Genomic DNA, 24,404 nt, shown 5'->3' with positions numbered 1-24,404 from the left:
CACGTGGGCAGCGACAGTGAGACCTGGAGGGGGGTGATTGGGAAGCACGGCCTCCCCGATCTGAACCCGAGTGGTGTTCAGTTGTTGGACGTCTGTGCTAGTCACAGTTTGTCCATCACGAACACCATGTTCGAGCACAAGGGTGTCCATAAGTGCACGTGGCACCAGGACACCCTGAGCCGGAGATCGATGATCGACTTTGTAGTCGTATCATTGACCTTCGGCCACGTGTCTCGGACACTCGAGTAAAGAGAGGGGCAGAGCTGTCGACCGATCACCACCTGGTGGTGAGTTGGATCCGCTGGGAGGGGAGGAAGCCGGTCAGACCTGGCAGGCCCAAACGTATCGTGAGGGTCTGCTGGGAACGACTGGCAGAACCCTCTGTCAGGGAGGTCTTCAACTCCCACATCCAGGAGAGCTTCTCCCAAATTCCGGGGGAGGTTGGAGACATGGAGTCCGAGTTGACCATGTTCTCCACCTCCACTGTTGATGCGGCCACTCGTAGCTGTGGTTGCAAGGTCTCTGGTGCCTGTCGCGGCGGCAATCCCCGAACCCAGTGGTGGACACCGGAAGTAAGGGATGCCGTCAAGCTGAAGAAGGAGTCCTACTTATCTTTGTTGGTAGGTGGGACCCCAGAGGCAGCTGACAGGTACCGGCAGGCCAAGCGTGCCGCAGCCCGTGCGGTCGCAGAGGCAAAAACCCGGGTCTGGGAGGAGTTCGGGGAGGCTATAGAGAAGGACTATCGGTCGGCCTCGAAGAGATTCTGGCAAACCGTCCGACGCCTCAGGAGGCGGAAGCAGCTCTCCACCGGCACTGTTTACGGTGCAGGTGGGGAGCTGTTGACCCTGACTGGGGATGTTGTTGGGCGGTGGAAGGAGTACTTCGAGGATCTCCTCAATCCCATTGTCACGTCTTCCGAAGAGGAGGCAGAGACTGGGGACCCAGAGGCGAACTCATCCATTACCCAGGCAGAAGTCACCGATGTGGTTAGAAAACTCCTCGGTGGCAAGGCTCCTGGGGTGGATGAAATCCATCCTGAGTACCTTAAGTCTCTGGATGTTGTGGGACTGTCTTGGCTGACACGCCTCTGCAACATTGCGTGGCGATCGGGGACAGTGCCTCTGGATTGGCATACCGGGGTGGTGGTCCCTCTGTTTAAGAAGGGGGACCGGAGGGTGTGTTCCAACTATAGGGGGATCACACTCCTCAGCCTCCCCGGTAAGGTCTATTCCAGAGTACTGGAGAGGAGAATTCGACCGATGGTCGAACCTCGGATTCAGGAGGAGCAGTGTGGTTTTCGTCCTGGTCGCAGCACACTGGACCAGCTCTACACGTTCCATCGGGTGCTCAAGGGTTCATGGGAGTTCGCCCAACCAGTCCACATGTGTTTTGTAGATCTGGAAAAGGCATTCGACCGTGTCCCTCGGGGCACCCTGAGGGGAGTGCTCCGGGAGTACGGGGTCCGGGGTCCTTTGCTAAGGGCTATCCGGTCCCTGTACGACTGCAGCAGGAACTTGGTTCGCATTGCCAGTAGTAAGTCAAACCTGTTTCCAGTGCACGTTGGCCTCCGCCAGGGCTGCCCTTTGTCACCGGTTCTGTTCATTATTTTTATGGACAGAATTTCTAGGCGCAGCCAGGGTGTAGAGGGGGTCTGGTTTGGGAACCACAGAATCTCGTCTCTGCTGTTTGCGGACGATGTGGTTCTGTTGGCTTCGTCAAATCAGGACCTTCAGCGTGCACTGGGGCGGTTTGCAGCCGAGTGTGAGGCGTCCGGGATGAAAATCAGCACCTCCAAATCCGAGGCCATGGTTCTCGACCGGAAAAAGGTGCTTTGCCCTCTTCAGGTCGGTGGAGTGTCCTTGCCTCAAGTGGAGGAGTTTAAGTATCTTGGGGTCTTGTTCACGAGTGAGGGACGGATGGAGCGTGAGATTGATAGACGGATCGGTGCAGCGTCTGCAGTGATGCGAGATCACGGGTACAAGCGGCCGAGATGAGTTTCCTCCGCAGGGTGGCTGGGCACTCCCTTGGAGATAGGGTGAGGAGCTCGGTCACTCGGGAGGAGCTCGGAGTCAAGCCGCTGCTCCTCCACGTCGAAAGGAGTCAGTTGAGGTGGCTCGGGCATCTTTTCCGGATGCCCCCTGGACGCCTCGCTGGAGAGGTGTTCCGGGCACGTCCCATTGGGAGGAGGCCCCGGGGAAGACCCAGGACACGCTGGAAGGATTACATCTCTCGGCTGCCTTGGGAACGCCTTGGGGTTCCCCCGGAGGAGCTGGGGGAGGTGTGTGTGGATCGGGAGATCTGGGCGGCTTTGCTTGAGCTGCTGCCCCCGTGACCCGACTCCGGATAAAGCGGAAGAAAATGGATGGATGGATGGATGTTGACACAAGACTACTTGCAGAATGAAAAGTGGAGAGCAGCATTGATCAGGACAGAACTTTCACAGTAAGAATGTTGTGTGCATGACGTGCAATGTGATTACGTCTATTTTCAAAAACTTTCAAGGGCCTTGAACTTTTCTTTGTTCACCAGAATTAAATAAAACACTATCATGAACAAGATGCAGTGCTGCAGAAGAATGTTCAATCCAATGACAAAATGTGCACATAAAGAAAATTAAAATGTGCATTTTAAACCATTTGTCTATTTTATGACCCTATTAATTTCCATTTACTTGTAAAGTCATTCTTTTTTAATCAGCCGTTTCTTGCACTACCTCTGTTAGGCCCAGTTTTCCTGCGTGGAAGGCCCTCCGCGTAAACTCTCCAGGTTCAGCTGGCCTCATGCCAGGCACGCTTCCTGACAAAGACACACGCACATCAACACGTGTGAGCCAGGATGATGGAGGAAAGCATGAGACACACAACACACACAAACTGCAGAGGATCAAATGCAGGATAAAGGTGTCAGCCTAGGTTCACCTCCCATTTAGGAAAGCAGGTCCAAAAGTGCAGGTCACAAAAGGTTATGGGTTCATTGTTTCCAAGACCATTTTCAAATGTAGTTAGGAGTCAGGATACAGACACACACACTTTGGTGCACTGATTTTAAAGGGAGCAAATTAGCCTCTATTGTGTCTGACTATCATATTAAACTTCAAAGTACATTTAATTTTTTTTTAACTACATCTAGACATTGTGACAAATGCGTCATCCAGGACTGAAACACTTTTCTGTTACCAAATCTGAACAGCCACAATTTAACAGGAACTGCTGTGACTGATACAATACTTCCCTCTAGAGGCCATATATGAGAATTACAAGAAATTATGAGACAGCTTGCCAAGGCCTGCAATATATACTAATGTATCTCACCATATGCCACTTTAAAATCACTGATGAATAGGAAAGCACGTAATTTTGACAGATAGTTTTTATGCAGGCTTAAAGACTTGTGAGCGCGAGCACACACACACACACACGTTTGGCACAGTAATGCAAATTAGTACTTCGTGATTCTGTGTTACCAATAATATACGAGGTCTATTAGAAAAGTATCCGACATTATTTTTTTCAAAAACCATATGGATTTGAATCACGTGTGATTGCGTCAGACAAGCTTGAACCCTCATGCACATGCGTGAGTTTTTCCATGCCTGTTGATTGCGTCATTCGCCTGTGAGCAGGCTTTGAGTGAGGAGTGGTCCACCCCCTTGGCGGATTTTCATTGTCAGGAAATGGCGGAATGATTTGGGCTTTTTTTCCATCACAATTTTTTCAGAAACTGTTAGAGACTGGCAGCTGGAAACCATTCAAAAAATTTATCTGGCTTTCGGTGAAAATTTTCCGAGCTTCACAGAGAATAAGGACTGTTACTACAGCTTTAAGGACAGCTTTAAGGACGGCTTTAAGGACGCTCGGCGCGCCGCGCTCCATGCCACCATCGAGAGCCACAAACCACCGGATCATTTCTAAACGGATGACTCTGTGGATCCGAGACTGTCGTGTGCACTTTCTGTGGTTATCACAAGATCTGGACATCAACCATTTTCCGGCAGATTTCACTTTTAACAAGAGATTTTGTCATGGAAAGCCGAGCGGAGGTTTCGCGCGTCACGACCGATTTGCTGATGGAGCGAGACAAAGGAACACCTCTGTTTTGGTCTCACAGGACGGCTATGAGATGGCGTTCAGACAGCTGTCGGTGGTTTTTCCATCAAGTGATTATCCGAGAAATTGTGGATGTGCCTGGACATGCCAGAACATGTCCCGTGAGGCTTCATCACGGTGTTGCTGTGCGCCATGCGGCGCCGCCGCGACGCGCGAAGCCTCCGCTCCTCTTTCCATGACAAAAACTCCTGTAACAGTGCAATGTGCCGTTCATTTCCAAACTAGACGCTGTGTTTTATCCGGGACGTCTGACTAGCACAGGAATTGTGAAAAGACGTGGACATCAGCACTTTTTCGGCACATTGAGACAGACGTGCGGAGGAATTCCGCGGTTCAAGCTTGTCTGACGCAATCACACGTGATTCAAATCCATATGGTTTTTGAAAAAAATAATAAGGTCGGATACTTTTCTAATAGACCTCGTACAGCATGGTCATAACATCTGATTAATTCTGTCCAAAATTAAATCATTTCATCCTCGAATAACACACAACCCTTCCACCATGTTTAATCCATATTGACCTTTTTAATCCCAACCAAGGTCAAAAGTTAAGTGACCAGTAGAAAGGTGATATATGACTTCATATTTTTGTTTAGCAGTAACCAAGAGTAGAGAAGCTTGAATCTTCGACTGGACTGGGTTGCTTGACGCGAGGACGTTTCGCTTCAAATCGCAGAAGCTTCCTCAGCTAAAATTCTTGCTCTGGTAGTCTGACTTCTGTCTTGACTCTTGTAGAGAAGAATAAACAGAAGCCACAAAACCTGGAGTTTTAAACCTAACCAGACGCCTTCGACCGAGAGGCAGACTGCTATAGGCTAGTGACTAAACAATAGCTCTAATTAGCACCTATTGTGCTCTAGTTAGCACCCTCCTAAAGTAAACTGGGATTTTGTGCTGTATGAAGTTCCTCTGTAGTTTTTCCATTACTCCTGCTAAATAAGGGAGAGACACTCCTCTTCTTCTTGTCTCCGTTTCCTGTCTATCTGGTGTCTTTGTTCTCTGGGACTTCTGCACTTTGTCCAGAGACCATCGTGGGTACCCACATACTGGGGCCTCATGTATCAATGTTGCGCACTTGTGGCGTAAATTTACGGCGTAAACTTGAAATACACCAAAGTCGCCGTGACGTATCAAGCAGTGCACACCTGCCCATTTCCAGCGTACGCCTGACGTGATCTTGATAAATGCGGCGGGTGGAAACGATCGTAATTATAATAAACACGCCCATAAATATTCAGACTCCGCTTCAGACACACCCTCATTTTACGACATAGAAGCCAGAAAGACGGCAATGAAAAAGAACTCCACCAATCATGACGCGTGCCAATAGAGCGTCAAAAGCGGCTGTCGTATCAACTGTTTTGTAGTATATAATCAATAAAGTGTTACAGTGGTCCCTCATTAATCGCTGGAGTTACGTTCTAAAAAATAGCCCGTAATACGCGAAACCGCGACGTAGTCAGCGTTATTATTTACAATTATTATAGACGTTTCAAAGCTGTAAAACCCCTCACTACACAGTTTATACACTTTCTCAATCAGACATGAACATTTTCTCACTTTTCTCTCGTGTGTAAACACTCTCAAAGTTCAAACCTTAGTAGGAAAATAATACCAAACTGTTTTCAGGCCCAAACATTTGTTTGAGAAATAAAAATAGAACGTTTTCCTATAAATAATTATGATGGCATTTAGAACTAACAAATTAATTTTAACGATCAATGAACGAGGTCGGACACATAAGAAATTATTAATAGTGACTCACCAGTATTTCACAGATCGTGCCTCTGCGTCCTGACGCCGCGCCTTTTCCCACTCACATCTCGCTGCAGCAGGTGTGTGTGTCCGTGTGACAAACACAGTTATGAGTAGTTGTTGGCGCTCTTTTCCCTTCTGGGCAACAAGATTCTTATAAACAGATACGCAGAACACAGAACACTGTAAAAAAAAAAAAAAAAAAAAAAAAAGGCATGCAAAATTGGACTAAATACTCAGCGAGACTCCGAGGCCACGACAGGTTAACGGCGTTATAGCGAGGGACCACTGTATTCTCTTTTCACATGTCAATAATTCTTGACGTGGATATTTGCTCGCTCAATTAATATGACACGCCTAATCTGTCAGATGTCTTTATTTTTTAAATGTATTTCTGTATTTATTTTATTGTGACAACCGAATGGAGACGACAAAACCTGGTTGCAGCACGGGCGAATTAAGGGAATGACGAAACTACAGTTGTTATTATCAATTTCATTGTCTAAAACGATCACACCACATGAAGTTAAGCTCAGCGCTGCTCTGGCTCCAGGCTCGACGTCTGGAGAAAAAGGCGAGCAGTGCTTTCCTTCCTGTCAGCTCCACGGATCGTGCTCCATAACAATCCCGCAACAGCGGGATTTGTATTGATTATTATGTAGTATAATCAGGAAAGTGTTATTTATGTAACATATGCATTGATTTGTATAATGGCACTGTTTATCATGTTAATCATCTTCATTTTTATGTGGATTCCAGCGCTGGTTCATTTTGGTGTATAATTTACACCACCTCTCGACCTGGTGTATATTTTCAGCGCAGCGTATGCCAACGACCACATTGATAAATGCCAAGTAGCGCAGCCGTTTTGGCGTACACCCCATATACGCTCAAATATCGCCGTACGCAACGTTGATACATGAGGCCCACTGTGAGGGCTTTCCAGATAAGTTGTTGTTCTTTAGCCTTTCCCTCTGAAGTTGTGGGCAGTTCCCAGTTTACTTTAAACCGGTTAACACCTTGAGACAGAAATTAGTTCACCCTAAGGACAGGATCCCTAGCTACAAACAGAGCAATGTAGTGTATTCTACCAGATGTCAGGAAAACTGTAACAAACACTACATAGGTGAGACTAAGCAACCTTTACACAAAAGTCTATACCAGCACTGCAGAGAGGGCACCAGTGGACCTCAGTCTGCAGTTCATCTCCACCTTAAAGACACTAACCACACGTTTCAGGACAAGGAAGTTAAAGTCTTAGCCAGAGAGAAGAAATGGTTTGAGAGAGGGGTCAAGGAGGCATTCTATGTGAAACAGTTGAAACCCAGTCTTAACCGGGGAGGGGGTCTGAGACACTATTTGTCCACTGTTTACAATGGGATACTCAGGTCAAAGCAGTTTCAGTCTTTTGTTCATGGTAATGAGTCATTCACGTCATCAGGAGAGTCGTCTGGGAGCCATCAGGAGAGGCGTCCGTCCCATCATTAGGAGGGACAGCTGCCCTGTCATTAGGAGGGTGCTAACTAGAGCACAATAGGTGCTAATTAGAGCTATTGTTTAGTCACTAGCCTATAGCAGTTTGCCTCTCGGTCAGAGGGGTCTGGTTAGGTTTAAAACTCCAGCTTTTGTGGCTTCTGTTTATTCTTCTCTACAAGAGTCAAGACAGAAGTCAGACTACCAGAGCAAGAATTTTAGCTGAGGAAGCTTCTGCGATTTGAAGTGAAACGTCCTCGTGTCAAGCAAACCATTCCAGCCGAAGATTCAAGCTTCTCTACTATGGACACCACCTGGACAACTGACAGCCTACACAGAAAGTAACCAAGAGTATAACTGTAACGCATGTTACAGATATTTTGGTTTATATATGTATGAAATAATCAGTAAGTCCAACACAGGCCCAGAGGGCCACTGGTACCCCATATAACATAGTGAAGAGGTTGACAGTCAATGACTCTCCCTGGATGGGATGCCAATCGAGCATGTTACTTCCCCAGCTAAGCCCAGTACCCATTTACAGCTGGGTGGACTGGGGTGATGCAGATGAAGTGTCTCATCCAAGAACACAGATAGAATAACTGGGAATCAAGCCCAGGTCTACATACTGGTTCAAGCTTGTATTCCACTGAGCTACCTGCTCTGCCATATATAAACATCATGCCCAGAATTAGATCTTGGCCTGTGACCTTGACTTTTAACCAGTTTTCCTCAAAACAAATTCAGTTTGTCCGTGTATGATCTTCTCTCATTCCTCCAAAATGGGTCCAAGTTGGATAAACTCTCTTTGAGTTATTAAGTTCAGACCTGGCAGATACGCAGGACTAAAAACACTAACCCCCATGCTCTGCTGGGCATGGACGTAATCACACCATTTAGTGCTTCCTATAAACACACTGCATCAAGTGGTGTAACATTATGCAAAACTTGTAACATGGACTTTACCTAATGCCTGTAATACTGCAGTGATAACGGCAGGACCACCATGGATATGAAACTCCACACTGTCCTCTCCTGTGAAACTGTGAGGGGCTGACAAAAAAAAAACAAAACAAAAAAAAACAGAAGAGATGTGATCAGCTTTTAGTTCAGCAAATTAAACTGCAGCACATTCATCTAACAGTACCAGCAATGAGATTTTTAACAAGTGTCTGGTTCAAAGGATCAATTAAAGAACTCAGTCAACTAACCAGAGTTCCTACTTTGTAGGTCAGTGGCTCCAACTAGCTGCAAGAGAATAAACTAAGTCCCTTTGGCTGCTCCCTTGTTTTTTGCACTCAGATGACCACAGCAGATCCAAGGTGGATCTGTATGGTGAATTGGCACATGTTTTATGCTGGATGCCCTTCCTGACACAACTCTCTAAATTACCATTTGAAAAACCTTCAGTCACCAGAAGCCTCCAGGCACCTGCACAGCAGGTTGTCCATTATTCAAAGGGTCTGTGGCTCAGTCCCTCTTTCCTGTGCATGTGTTAAAATGACCTGCAACCTAGAGCTGAAACAACTAATCGAGTTAATCGATTAAAATTGATTATTAAAATAGTTGTCAACTAATTTAATCATCGATTAGTTGCTAAATAACTTTATTTTACCGCAAATGTTTTGTTTCTTCCATATAATCAACCGAGCTTTGCTTTGAATCTTGAACCAATGAAGCAGTGCTTCGAGCTGCTGCTTCGTTGGTTTCATTTGTTTTATTTCGCTTTATCTTAATTTTTCCCCACTAAAACCTTAAAGAGCATATGTCTGAGGAATATTTACCTTTTTTATGTTAAACTGACCTGTTATGGTCTTCTGAAACAGTTGATAGATGTATTTTATGCTAACGCCAATGCTAACGCATTAGCATGTCTATGGCATTTTAAATGTTAAAGTTAGCATTAAGCTGCTGGCATTTCAGCATGTTTGTGCATTTGTTTTCTGTATAATAATTAATGGCTCAGCGTTTGTTGTCGTAAAAGAGTCAAATGTATTACAAATTTAATATTTTTAATTTATTTTTATTTATATATTAATAATAGCAACGATAGTAATAATAACTAATAATGCTACAATACAATTTTAGAGAAAGAGACATGAGTCACATGTGTCATTGTGAAATGACCACATAGTTTACAAGTTATAGAGAATGTTGCACATATAATGAGTCAGGCTACAATTTTTGATTTAGGTTTTATGGTTAACTGGTTATGCTAATTACTCATTTGCAGCAACAAAAATACCTCTTTTTTCACCATACGAGTATGTTTTATAACATTTATATGTTTCAATGTTGTTTTATGGCAACTCAGCACTTTGATAAAGCAATGCCATTTAAAATAATTATTTTTGTTCTTTATTATAAACTGTTTTATTCTTGATTATTTTATATTTCAACAGCCAAGGGACATTTGATGATTTGTTGATTTTCAAGTATTTTAAGTTTTCAAATAATGTTCTGTTGTTAAAGTGATGGAAGGAGAGAAAAATTGTTTCCCCTGGCACATTTTTAAAAAATTCTCCGCTAATCGTGTCGAAACCCCATCAGATTCATCGATGATCCAAATAATCGTTTGTTGCAGCCCTACTGCAACCTCAAACTGTTCCCAGTGTATAAGTCAGTATCAAAGCTCCTGACACTGTGATCATTGAGATTAAAGTGCCTGCCAGATGCGTAAATGTAAAATATAAGCACCCAATTAAATACTGTTTGCCAACAAAGCTGCTGTGAAGAGTTTTTTACCTAAGGCCAACATATGGCCATCGGGTATTGTGAATACCTGGCATCCATCCGTCTGACTGTGTACAGCATAATTCCAGTTCTGTTATTGCCACAGTCTTCAAATTCACAGGAAACATTCTTGGGACACAGACCTTGGACATTCGAAGATGGCTAACCTTGACCTATTTTAAGAGGTATTTTAAGATGTTAAAATGTCACATTTTGTACCAAATTTTATGGCATGACCTCTCGGACGTTAGCACACAAGCATGGTGACGTTCCTAGCTGCTATCGCTAGGTGCTAACGTCACTTCATTTTTTGGCTAGAAATAACACCTTTCTCATATATTATGTAAAAGCTAGCAAAAAAGAAACACTTCTAAAACAGAAAATGTTGTGTTTGTACCCTGTTAACACCTCTGGAAGGATTTACAAAACATTTAGTGAACGTTAGTGTGGCAACATCGCATGTTGGTAGCAAAACTCTGTTTCGTTTCTGTGTCAATATACCCTATTTTTCATATAATATGTATATGTCAAGGACATGAACAAGCCAAGCTCGTCAGCATCTCACCATGTCATTTAGGTCTAGGGATGGATATTGATAAGATTTTATCGATATTGATGCCATTATCGATCCGATTCCTTATCGATTCCCTTATCAATACCTCCTGTGAATTTTCTGTGTACTAAAAGTAGGCTTTACAGGATTTTTACGGCAACAACATTTTATTGAGTCATAAGTAAATAAATATGAAATTGGTCACTGGATCCTTGATCTCTGGACATAAATTGAAATAAACAAAATCTGTAGTTTTTGTCAAAAGCATTTCCTTTCAGACAACATCAACATCAATGTAATTCATAAAGAACGCAGGATGTCTCTTTTTTTTTGGGGGGGGGGGTATTTTAGTCTATTGTAGTTTATTGTTTGTATTACAATATTTGGAAAGAGGTGTCATTTGATTTAAAAGGGCGATTCGCTTCCCGGTCAGACTCTAACGTGACTCGGCAAAGAGGGATGTAGCGTTTCGAGCTATGCGACTGGAACAGAGGACGATTCTCCTTTCTTGCCTGCAACAAGACGAGAGTCCCAGTGAGTGACTTCTGCAACAAGACAAGAGTCCCAGTGAGTGACTTTAATCCCCACAAAAGTGACTCATGATTAACATCTTTAAATGGCTTTGAGAGGGGTTAAGAAGCAGACTTGCTGCTTCTGAAAGCAGCTAAGCAGAGAACTAACAAAGCAGCGGGTCGGAGCATTGCTTTGTTGGTTCAAGCTTCAAGCGGAGCCGTTGCAGAAGCAGATGATTACAGACCCGCTGCAGGGTCTGCAATTAACATAGAGAAATTATCATTTTCCCGACAAACATCCTCAAAAACAACGGCCACTCTGAAGGACTAATAAGGGAATCATTAAGCAAAAAGGCTATTGATGCCGGTGGATCGAATCATTTCATGTCATTTCTGGTTTGCGGCTTTGTCTATACCGTCGGTTTGTGGCTTTTTATGACAATTTTGTCTGATTGTTGGCTTTTTCTCCACTGGGGCTGAATTTTTGTGCCATTTCCAGTTTGTGCCTTCGTCCACCATTGAGCGAGCGTCGCACCGCTATGCGGCACTTCGCTCATATAACATACAAAATTACACAGATAATTTCCCAAAGCACATCACAATGTAAGAAAAGTTCTTGCTTTTGTTACTTTTTAAGTCTTAGCTGGTTTCAATCCAGTCCAATTATCTACATAACTAGAGCAGCACTCGTATACATTTAAATGGGTCTCCAAAGCGTAATACAACTGTGACAATTCCACCAATGTGTAAATGGTTGTGTTCTATCTAGTTAGTGCAACTAACTAACCTAACATTTTGAGCAGTTCCTCCCAAAACAAACTGGGCAGGAACACATGAATACAACCCCAATTCCAATGAAGTTGGGACGTTGTGTAAAATGTAAATAAAAACAGAATACAATGATTTACAAATCCTCTTCAACCTATATTCAGTTGAATACACAAAGACAATATATTTAATGTTCAAACTGATAAACTTTTTTGTTTTTGTGCAAATATTTGCTCATTTTGAAATGGATGCCTGCAACATCCTGATGCCTGTGGGGGGGGTGCTCTGGGAGTATGTGGTCCGGGGTCCTATGTTAAGGGCTATCCGGTCCCTGTACGACCACAGCAGGAGCTTGGTTCACATTGCCGGTAGTAAGTCAAATCTGTTTCCAGTGAATGTCGGCCTCCGCCAGGGCTGCCCTTTGTCACCGGTTTAGTTCATTACCTTTATGGACAGAATTTCTAGGCGCAGTCAGGATGTAGAGGTGGTCCGGTTTGGGAACCACAGAATCTCATCTCTGCTGTTTGTGGACAATGTGGTTCTATTGGCTTCGTCAAATCAGGACCTTCAGCATGCACTGGAGCAGTTTGCAGCTGAATGTGAATCGTCCGGGATGAAAATCAGCACCTCCAAATCCGAGGCCATGGTTCTCGACCGGAAAAAGGTGCTTTGCCCTCTTCAGGTCGGTGGAGTGTCCTTGCCTCAAGTGGAGGAGTTTAAGCATCTCGGGGTCTTGTTCACGAGAGAGGGACGGATGGAGCATGAGATCGAAAGATGGATCGATGCAGCATCTGCAGTGATGCGGTCACTGTATCGGACCATCGTGGTGAAGAGAGAGCTGAGCAGGGGGGCAAAGTTCTCGATTTACTGATCAATCTACGTTCTGACCCTCACATATGGTCATGAGATTTGGTTCATGACCGAAAGAACAACATCACGAGTACAAGCGGCCGAGATAAGTTTCCTCTGCAGGGTGGTTGGGCGCTCCGTTAGAGATAGGGTGAGGAGCTCGGAGTCGAGCCGCAGGTCCTCCACGTCGAAAGGAGCCAGCTGAGGTGGCTCAGCTATCTTTTTCGGATGCCCTCTGGACGCCTCGCTGGAGAGGTGTTCCGGGCACGTCCCATCAGGAGGAGGCCCCGGGGAAGACCCAGGACACGCTGGAGGGTCTACGTCTCGCAGCTGACTTGGGAACGCCTCGGGGTTCCCCTGGAGGAGCTGGGGGAGGTGTGTGTGGATCGGGAGGTCTGGGCGGCTTTGCTTGAGCTGCTGCCCCCGCAACACGACCTCAGATGAAGCGGAAGAAAATGGATGGATGGATGCCTGCCTGCCACAAACATGTTTCAAAAAAATTGGGACGGGGCAACAAAAGACTGGGAAAGTTGATGAATGCTCAAAGAACACCTAATTGGAAACAAGTGAGTGTCATGATTGGGTATAAAAGGAGCATTCCCAAAAGCCTCAGCCATTCATAAGCAAAGACGGGGCAAGGATCACCACTTTGTGAGCAACTGCGTGAAAAAATAGTCCAACAGTTTAAGAACAATGTTTCTCAACGTTCAATTGCAAGGAAGTTAGGGATTCCATCATCTACAGTCCATAATATAATCAGAAGATTCAGAGAATCTGGAGAATTTTCTACACATAAGCGGCAAGGCCGAAAACCAACATTCAATGCCCATGACCTTCGATCCTTCAGGTGGCACTGCCTTTAAAAACCGACAACACTGTGTAAAGGATCTTACCACATGTGCTCAGGAACACTTCAGAAAACCATTATCAGTTAACACAGTTCGTCGCTACATCTACACGTGCAAGTTAAAATTCTACCATGCAAAGCAAAAGCCACATATCAACAACATCCAGAAATGCCGCCAGCTTCTCTGGGCCCGAGCTCATTTGAAATGGACAGACACAAAGTGGAAAAGTGTGTTGTGGTCTGATGAGTCCACATTTCAAATTGTTTTTGGAAATCATAGACATCGTGTCCTCCGAACAAAAGAGGAACAAGACCATCCAGATTGTTACCAGCGCAAAGTTCAAAAGCCAGCATCAGTGATGGTATGGGGGTGTGTTAGTGCCCATGGCATGGGTGACTTACACATCTGTGATGGCACCATCAATGCTGACAGGTACATCCAGGTTTGGGAGCAACACATGCTGCCATTCAAGCAAAGTCTTTTTCAGAGACGTCCTTGCTTATTTCAGCAAGACAATGCCAAGCCACATCTGCATGTCTTACAACAGCGTGGCTTTGCAGTAAAAGAGTGCGGGTACTAGACTGGCCTGCCTGCAGTCCAGACCTGTCGCCCCTTGAAAATATGTGGCACATTATGAAGCCCAAAATACGAAAACAGAGACCCCGGACTGTTGAAGAACTGAAGTCGTACATCAAGCAAGAATGGGAAAGAATTACACCTACAAAGCTTCGACAGTTAGTGTCCTTGTGTCTTTGTGGTGTATTCAATTGAATATAGGTTAAAGAGGATTTGCAAATCACTGTATTCTGTTTTATTTACATTTTGCACAACATCCCAACTTCATTGCAATTTGGACTTTAGCAGCAGTGGAACACCAAAATGAGTCCCCTTTCTGTTGTTTCTAAATTAATAAAATATCAAATGACAAGGATGTTTCTAAATTAATAAAATATCAAATGACAAGGATCTATTTTAGCCAGTGTATAAAACAAATAATGTTTTTTAAATTCTTTGTCTCGTTGAATGGTATGTTCCAGCTTTCACCTCATGAAATATTCGTACCATTGAACTCATGAACATTCATTATTTGTATACTGTCATACAGTAATTTGAGAAACATTTGTTTGTCCATTTGTTCCACTACTCCTACAAGGTGCTTGCGCCAAATTCCACAAGCTTGTTGTGTGCATGAAGGTCAACTCCTGAATTCCTCTGAAGGGGTGTGTTTTCACAAAGGTCAAGGTCCTTGGAGTTATATCCTCCTGAGACCCAGCAATGCATTTTTTGTCCTACGTGTGGGACAAGAGTTTCACAGCTTTATTTCAAAAGATTCTGTCAGCACTAGATCCCACTGTCAACTGCAAAGGACATTACACACAAAAACAAATGAAAAAAGTTTGATAGTTTATGTTGTTTTCAGCCCCCCCCCCCCCCCCCCCCCAAAAAAAAAAAAAAAAAAACAAAAAACAAAAACAAAAAAGCTTAATGCAAATAAGCAAAAACTGGAACACTTATTTCTCTGGGTCTCAGGAGGACAGGTTAAAAAAAAGAAGAAAAAAAAAAGATTGCAACTCATGCATGTAGGGTCTAGAACTGCACAAGCAACATCAAACTTTCAAAAGGTCAGCTATTGGGTCAAGTTCATTGGGGTTAAAAGTCAAAGTTAATGCTTTTCGACTAAGATTTGTACCAAACATGTATTGTATTTTTTTTATTTCAGGTGCACCAGGTATCCTTTCCATACTCTTTTATATAAGTTATATGTTTTTATACTGTTATACCTTTATCTACTCAAAAGCTCTGCACAAGCATTCCAATGTATCCAAACCTTGCGTGTGAGTACAAATAGCAAATAAGGTCTCCATCTATCTATCATACATAGAGGCAGGTTCCAGAATTGCTCAAAGTTAAATTTGCTAAATGTCAATCATTGGAGTAAAGGCTATTGAGGTCAAAGGTCAAAATTCATGTTTTCCCATCCAAATTGCACCACATTTGACACACAGACAGTTTCAGAATTGCTCAGCAAGGTCAAATTTGCCAAAGGTCAAACACTGGGGTCAAAGCCATGTCTGCCTGTCTGTTTGTTGCTGTACTCATTCTAGATTCTTTTGCTCATTTCTATCAAACTTGATATGACCATGAAGTTTGACCCAGAAATTGCTAAAAAAAAAAAAAAAAAAAAAAAAAAAACATTTAGGCAAAGGCAAAAGAATTTGATTTTCAACCCAATTTGGACCAAATGTGGCACACAGGTTAATTCCAGAATTGCCCTGATAAGGTCAGCCTGAGGTTAAGATTACTGGAGTCAAATGTCAGATTACCATAACCTTTACATTCTGCATGCCCAGAGGTTTTATTAAGTTAACAAAAATGCAGCATCTCTTCGTTGTGAATCTGCATTCAGATCCACATTTAAACTTTTTCTTTTTAGAATGATCAATGTTTTGGACAAACATCATCACATTCACAAATCACTTCAAGTTCTGATTACTACTGTAATCAAACATGACAGAAGTAAATTAAGAAGTACTGCTTTTGTAAGTCAGACCTGGGAACCACAGGATAAGTCCACGGTCCAGCACTTCTTTGGACAGGGGGTCTCTGATGCTGTGTAACAAAGCGGTACGAGGAGGAGGCAAACTCCTGGTGAATCCAACCATACAGCTCAGCACTGTACCTGAGGCAGGACCACTGACCCGTACCACAGCCACGCCACACCTGCCGTGACCTGATGACAAGGCAAAGATGGTTTCAGCATCAGCCAGTCTGCCTGTGACCCCATCACAGCTGCTGAGGAGTCTCTTAAGTGGATGTACCCTGCTGGGAACATGGATATAGAAAAGCACACTGAATTATTTCAGTGCTATAACACTGAGTCAGTTGCTAAACATCTGAGAGATTGTCTGAGAAATTATTAAAGATCCACTGCACTTAAAAATCTGTTTTTCTGACAGCTTTAACTCCAGCAACATCTAGTTTTGTGACTAATGTCCACATTTTGCCACGATAGTACTTTTTCATCAATCCTCTGCTCAACAGTGTATGCTATTTTGTATTTGTATATGTAAATTTGAATTTCTCACAAACACAGCAAAGTGCAATTAGCCGCATCACAAACTGAACAGGCCAATCACAGCCCAGTGCAAATGTGAACAAGCCAATCACAGATAGTGGACAAAATTCAAACATGATCAAAAAACACATCACAAAATATTATTTATTAACAATATTTGCATATGCCTTCAAATATTGCAGAAGACTATCCTTTGTGATTTAGAAAAATGTGTATAATTATTCTTTAGTATTTTTATATATCTTTTCATTTATTTATGCTTTTATTTCTTCCTCTTTATAATTCAACATTTAATTCTTTACTCTACTGCTCCCACTTATTTATCTTTGTATTTCCAAATATATTAATTTATTATTTTCCTGATTTATTATTTATACTTTTGGTGTAACAAATATTGAATATTTGAAACCTTAGTGGTATAAATTATAAAACCACTCTATAGAACAAGCAAAGATTTGGTAGCTTCCGACATCTTTTGTCCGTCATCTGCAGAAGACAAAACCCAAACTTACGATTTATTAATAAAAACCTTTGTGCTACATGTTTGAGCAGCTTTACAAACACCAGCGCGGACGGCAGGCAGCATCACTGAAGTGCAGTCTGATTTCAACACCACAGCGTCAATATGACATCCTGTTCTTGTTCTGAGAAGCGTAAAGCAGTAAATGTTTCCAAACACTTCAGCATTCGGAAACACTTCTTTAGTGTTAAAAACAAATTAAAACAAACAAACAAACAAAACAAAAACATGCGCGGCTCTTCTGTTGTTTATCCTTACTTAATGAAACTGTTTCTCCTCCTCTTGGCTGTGATTGGTCTGGATATTCCAGTCGGAGGCAGTTTCTATAGTACGATTTGTCGCAGGCCTGTCAATCAGCAACGTAAGACACGCTTATTGTGCGCCGTCAAAAACTCTCCGTATGGCCCCCGTTTCCCTTCATTTAGTTCTTACTGATTACAGGTTACTAAATATCAACTAAAGTTGATATTTAGGATTATTTATTTTCATTTATATAGCGCCAAATCACAACAGAGTTGCCTCAAGGCGCTTCACACAGGAGCAGCAGTGGTAAGGAAAAACTCCCTCTGAGGAAGAAACCTCAAGCAGACCAGACTCAAGGGGGTGATCCTCTGCTTGGGCCATGCTACAGACATAAATTACAGAAACAACTCCCAAAACGAAAATACAGGAAATGTTGTTGGTGCACAGGACAGGAGGGTCTCCAGCACAAATACCACACCCATCTCTGGATGGAGCTGCACCTTAAACAGAGAGAAAACAAAACAGAATCAGGCATCAGAAAGACAAGAAATACAGTATAATTTATATATTTAATATATTATATTATATTATATTGTATATATATATATATATATATATATATATATCACAGACACTAGCGTGTTGCCCTTGGGAATCCACAGGCTCTAGAGTAGTGTTTATAAAATAGGTAGCTGACATTTTTCAAGGGTAGCAATAAATTGTGCAAAGTTTCTATAAGGAGTTGGAATAGCACGTAAGTCCAGAATGTTTTTAGACCTTAACAGTTTTTTTGAAGAACTCGACCCTTTTATTTCCTGTTAATTATGTAATTTTTAATGTTTACTTACTGTCTTAATGCATTTATAAATTGCTTAGGTTCTTGTTATCATATGCACACTGTCATTATTATTATTATTATTATTACTTCTATTTTGTCATTTGATTTTTAAATGGACCGCAATGGAAATAAATGTTTTCACTTTCTTGTGTCATTCATTTATTTTTAACATATTTACATTTTAATTATGTACTTACATTGGACTTATTAAATAAAATCACGCACACACTCCCGCTTTTAATATACGTCTTTAATATACTTAGTATTATTATTATTATTAATATACTTATTATTATACTTACTGACTTTAATATACGCTTTTAATATACTCGTATATACAGTGAATCTGACCACTTTTTTTAGTAACGAGTAATCTAACGCGTTAATCTTTCCAAATCAATAATCAGATTAAAGTTACTTCTCCATGTCACTGTGCGTTACTATTATGTTTCATTGTGGGTCGATAGCAGCATTAAACTTGGTCTGTGGGCAGGAGGTCGGGGTTCGACTGAACTGCCCACTTTAAGTGAGCTGTGAGCTTTTCATCCACGGTTTTTTGCAGCTGCTCGACTCGTCGTCTCCTCTTAAAGCGCGGTGATCAGCACAGCTGCACTGAGCTTTACAAAGACATTTTGATGCTTTTTTTTCCTCCTTTATTTAGAGCTGAGCTGAGCCGCTCTGTATCTGCACGTTAAAACAGCTGATCCTCCGCGACGCGTCAACAACTAACACTATTTTCCACTCAAATGCACCTAAACTCTCTTTCTGAGGACCACATGATGTGAAAACACAATAAAACTTTCTTACCTGTAAATCTGGTCACGTTTTCTGCATAAATAAATGTTATCCATTCTTTGTGCTCAAACGCCAAAGTAGGGGCGAATCCAGATGGAATGGGGGCGTGGGGCAGGGATGTACCCCCCTCCCCCACAACACCCCTAGATTAAAGGTCCAGTTTTGAAGCCTTTTTTTACTACAACTACTAATACTACTTAAAATAATATTAATTTCGACAAGTAAAATATTTAGAGAGAATTTAAATGTTAGAAAAATGCTAGAATGAATTTAATAGTTACATGTATAAACAATGTAGGTTCGAAATTGCAAGTTTTACTGTTACAGTGCTGTCAACAGTTAAATATGAGGTCAAGAAAGAGGTCTTTATTTTACTTTTTATAAAACAAGTATTTATTTTCATTGAAGTCAAGAAAGGGTGACTATAAAGTAAGTTTTGGCAAAACAGGTATCATTGTCATGTTGAGGTGGCAGAGGGTTGTTGTCGGCAGCTGGGAAAAGTAACTAAAAAAGTAACTAGTAATCTAACTTAGTTACTTTTACAATTGAGTAATCAGTAAAGTAACTAAGTTACTTTTGCAAGGAGTAATCAGTAATCAGTAATTGGATGACTTTTTCAAAGTAACTGTGGCAACACTGCGTATAGATGATTTACTGCTCCGTACTGGAATGGCATGTGAGTCCAGAATGTAAATATTAATGTCCAGTGTTCAGCAGGTGCTCAGTGTTGTTAGCTAATATATGCAGCTTCTCTAAAAATATTAATCATATCAATGTTCAGTTTTGGCGCCATTCATCCTTGACCAAAAATACATAAACATACCAAACAGCAAATGTCAGCTCTCCAGAGCTTGTGCGTGATCAAAATTGCACATGCACGTGCGCACGCACACACACACACACGCGCGCACACACACACACCTGTTTCGTTTTCTGCAATCTACTGTAAGTAGGTACTTTTAATTTGACAAACAGAGACTGTGGCAGAAGACATCAAACGCACTACACTTTTGACTTATGGTACCAACATGAGCCTTAACTCACTCATGGTAAAAGCAAATTAAGATTTTACTAAAGTGAATAAACCAATTCATCTACAAAAACACAATAAATCAATAACACTAACAACACTGATAAACTAACATAAACCACAATAACAACATTTAAAACTGCTAAACTCTGAACTCCCATGGTGCATTTCAACACAACATCCATTGTTTATTGATTAGCTAAAATTACAAATTTTTCCACAAACATTAGTCCTGTCAACTTTCCATTTCGCAGCATTCATCCTTGACCCAAAATACATAAAGATACAAAATGGCCAATATCAGCTCTCCCCGGTTTTTACGTGATCAAAGTCATACACACGCACACACACAGAGGCCACTTGGCTATTATAGTATAATAATAATAATTTATATATAAAGGTCATGCCTACCTATAGTGATAATTGAATGAATTATCAATCAATCAATCAATCAATTTTTTTTTTTATATAGCGCCAAATCACAACAAACAGTTGCCCCAAGGCGCTTTATATTGTAAGGCAAGGCCATACAATAATTATGTAAAACCCAAACGGTCAAAACGACCCCCTGTGAGCAAGCACTTGGCTACAGTGGGAAGGAAAAACTCCCTTTTAACAGGAAGAAACCTCCAGCAGAACCAGGCTCAGGGAGGGGCAGTCTTCTGCTGGGACTGGTTGGGGCTGAGGGAGAGAACCAGGAAAAAGACATGCTGTGGAGGGGAGCAGAGATCGATCACTAATGATTAAATGCAGAGTGGTGCATACAGAGCAAAAAGAGAAAGAAACAGTGCATCATGGGAACCCCCCAGCAGTCTACGTCTATAGCAGCATAACTAAGGGATGGTTCAGGGTCACCTGATCCAGCCCTAACTATAAGCTTTAGCAAAAAGGAAAGTTTTAAGCCTAATCTTAAAAGTAGAGAGGGTATCTGTCTCCCTGATCTGAATTGGGAGCTGGTTCCACAGGAGAGGAGCCTGAAAGCTGAAGGCTCTGCCTCCCATTCTACTCTTACAAACCCTAGGAACTACAAGTAAGCCTGCAGTCTGAGAGCAAAGCGCTCTATTGGGGTGATATGGTACTACGAGGTCCCTAAGATAAGATGGGACCTGATTATTCAAAACCTTATAAGAAGAAGAATTTTAAATTCTATTCTAGAATTAACAGGAAGCCAATGAAGAGAGGCCAATATGGGTGAGATATGCTCTCTCCTTCTAGTCCCCGTCAGTACTCTAGCTGCAGCATTTTGAATTAACTGAAGGCTTTTTAGGGAACTTTTAGGACAACCTGATAATAATGAATTACAATAGTCCAGCCTAGAGGAAATAAATGCATGAATTAGTTTTTCAGCATCACTCTGAGACAAGACCTTTCTGATTTTAGAGATATTGCGTAAATGCAAAAAAGCAGTACTACATATTTGTTTAATATGCGCTTTGAATGACATATCCTGATCAAAAATGACTCCAAGATTTCTCACAGTATTACTAGAGGTCAGGGTAATGCCATCCAGAGTAAGGATCTGGTTAGACACCATGTTTCTAAGATTTGTGGGGCCAAGTACAATAACTTCAGTTTTATCTGAGTTTAAAAGCAGGAAATTAGAGGTCATCCATGTCTTTATGTCTGTAAGACAATCCCGCAGTTTAGCTAATTGGTGTGTGTCCTCTGGCTTCATGGATAGATAAAGCTGGGTATCATCTGCGTAACAATGAAAATTTAAGCAATGCCGTCTAATAATACTGCCTAAGGGAAGCATGTATAAAGTGAATAAAATTGGTCCTAGCACAGAACCTTGTGGAACTCCATAATTAACTTTAGTCTGTGAAGAAGATTCCCCATTTACATGAACAAATTGTAATCTATTAGACAAATATGATTCAAACCACCGCAGCGCAGTGCCTTTAATACCTATGGCATGCTCTAATCTCTGTAATAAAATTTTATGGTCAACAGTATCAAAAGCAGCACTGAGGTCCAACAGACCTTTTTTTTTTTACAAATGCAGGTATGAATTAATGTGTTAATAAAAGAAAAAATACTTTTATTGATATATTTATTCATCTATCTATTTATTTATGTGATTGATTGTGTATTTATTTATTTAGTCTTAATCCATGACCCTCGATATATAAGCACTAAAACTAAACCTGAAACATTTTTCTTTTCTTTTTTTTTACAACACACACGGGGGAGTAAGTTATATAATATTACAATTACTGCGCATAAATGACCGAGTAAATATGATACAATACAATATATACATTTTAAAAATTCTAAACAAGCCAATATAGGTCTGATTATTGACTACTAGGGTACAAAGGACTACACTGTGCATGCCTTCATTACAATCAGTACATGTATAAACTGTCATGACACTGTTGGGCATTGATCCAACTTTGGCAGCTGGGAACACAATATCTGGGGTGAGTCCTCTGTCACCATCTTCGTCTTCACCCAGACAGACTTTGCTACATACAGTTGTCCATGTGTGAAAACAGGACGTTTGAGGTCGAGTCCAATCATTGCTACAGCAATGCAATATATTGTTCCATTAAATACGGGGGGGAAATCTAAGGAGTGGTGATTTTGTTGTATTGTGGCTGACACTATGGCCTACTTATGAATACTACTTGTGAATATAAAGACAGAGCTACATGTGCAGAGCTATGTGCACGCCGCTGTAGATCTTTGCAGCTGACAGCTCTGAGGGTGGTGAGTAAGCAGAATTTCTGCTAGTGGAGCTCTTCTTCTCAGCTCTGGGTCTCATGGGGGGGTGGGGCTGCCTGTCTGCCAGCCTGCACAGACAACCGCGGCACCCAGCAGGGCTGGACGAGGACAATAGAGCATACACACAGTGAAGAGACATGGCCTTATGTCTGAGGAGGAATCTTTAACCTGGATCTCAATAATTTATGATGTGTTCACAGTGTGCACAAAGCACGGCAGCTGCCGCTTCACCACAGCAGGTAAGCACCATTAATAAACAAACATCATCTATTCTCACTATTAGGCAACGGAAGATGGGGTTTTTTGAGAACAAATTACCCCAACCCTCAATCCTGTGCACACATCCTCCACTGTTTGTAAAACAGGACATCTTTTACAACGTGAGGACCAGGAAGAACCAGGTGACTGCTGTTTGCTTTAAAGGACGTGAGTTTGTGGAAGGTGTCAGACACTTTACTCGGGTATACTTCAACTACTAATTGCACATTTTAACAGGTGCAATACGAGGAGACATTGCAAATATCCTTCACAGTTTGTAGTTCGTTGCCATGCACTGCAATTCCAGCAACAGGACAGCAGGTAAGTGTAAGAATCATTCCGCTGATGACACAAGCACCGGATTTGGTATAAATACTAAGAAGTTCTTTTCTTCCAAAAAGCTGTTAACCACATAAATAAATAAAAAAAGTCTTTTTGTGCAAATAAAACAAATTGGCAAGCAAATATTGTTGATTATGGTACTAAATCATTAAATGTGATGCTACTAAACACAAATGTAACATTTTAACATTCTATAGTTTGAGTCATCTTCATTTTTAAAAGTAATATTTTTTGTGCGGTGAACCTATTTTGTGCGGTTGTACATTGACAGAAACTCACAAATTTACACAAAATGTGATTACATTGGAAAGATATTAGTCAGTCCATGTAATTTTATTTCCTTGATACTCCGTGACATTAAATGAGGCCTACAAGTGTATCAAAGTTGCAGATTATTAGAAACGTAATTACCCTATATCTAATGTAAGCACTAATTACATTGTAGTGTAGTACATGATATCTATATTTCACATTTGCAGCTACTTAGTGCTGTGCAGCTCATCCCAAAGTTACAGCACTTTTTCCTCTGCAAAGCCTCTTGCATCCACATGTGGTCAACTGTTGGCAGTGAGGACTAGTGTTTATCCAAAGGACATGCCTGACTTTAAAAACAAAAATACTACCTCTACTACTGAACCCTTACACCACAAACACTATTGGTACTTTCTGCAGTACACACGTTCTACAGCATGTGTGTACACACTTATCAATAACATACAATCCATCTAAAAGCATGAAAATATTGCGTGAAGTCAATTCAGGCAGGTGTGTGTGTATATATATATATATATATATATATATATATATATATATATATATATATATATATATATATATATATATATATATATATATATATATATCAAAACGACCCCCTGTGAGCAAGCACTTGGCGACAGTGGGAAGGAAAAACTCCCTTTTAACAAGAAGAAACCTCCAGCAGAACCAGGCTCAGGGATGGGCAGTCTTCTGCTGGG

At 41.7% G+C, this 24,404-nt stretch overlaps 1 protein-coding gene across 3 annotated transcripts in view; it reads right to left on the bottom strand.

The window, feature by feature from the left end:
- Nucleotides 1-17,414, bottom strand: part of gtpbp3 (GTP binding protein 3, mitochondrial) — a 135,816-nt gene extending 118,402 nt beyond the window's left edge. Inside the window, exons 1-4 of one of the 3 annotated variants that reach the window (XM_034180125.1) lie at nt 17,187-17,414; nt 16,150-16,421; nt 8,302-8,388; nt 2,714-2,796 (exon numbers count right to left, since the gene is read on the bottom strand). In XM_034180125.1, coding sequence (XP_034036016.1) covers nt 2,714-2,796; nt 8,302-8,388; nt 16,150-16,421; nt 17,187-17,260 — 516 coding nt within the window. In that variant the 5' untranslated portion in view covers nt 17,261-17,414. The remainder of the gene's footprint in view (nt 1-2,713; nt 2,797-8,301; nt 8,389-16,149; nt 16,422-17,186) is intronic. The other 2 variants (XM_034180126.1, XM_034180127.1) reach the window with 2 other exon arrangements.
- Between the last annotated feature and the right edge of the window lie 6,990 nt (nt 17,415-24,404).

This window comes from Thalassophryne amazonica, chromosome 10, assembly GCF_902500255.1.
Source record: "Thalassophryne amazonica chromosome 10, fThaAma1.1, whole genome shotgun sequence".
NCBI lineage: Eukaryota > Metazoa > Chordata > Actinopteri > Batrachoidiformes > Batrachoididae > Thalassophryne > Thalassophryne amazonica.
The sequence above is the reverse complement of the archived record's forward strand: the minus strand, read 5'-3'. Positions and strand labels throughout refer to the sequence as shown.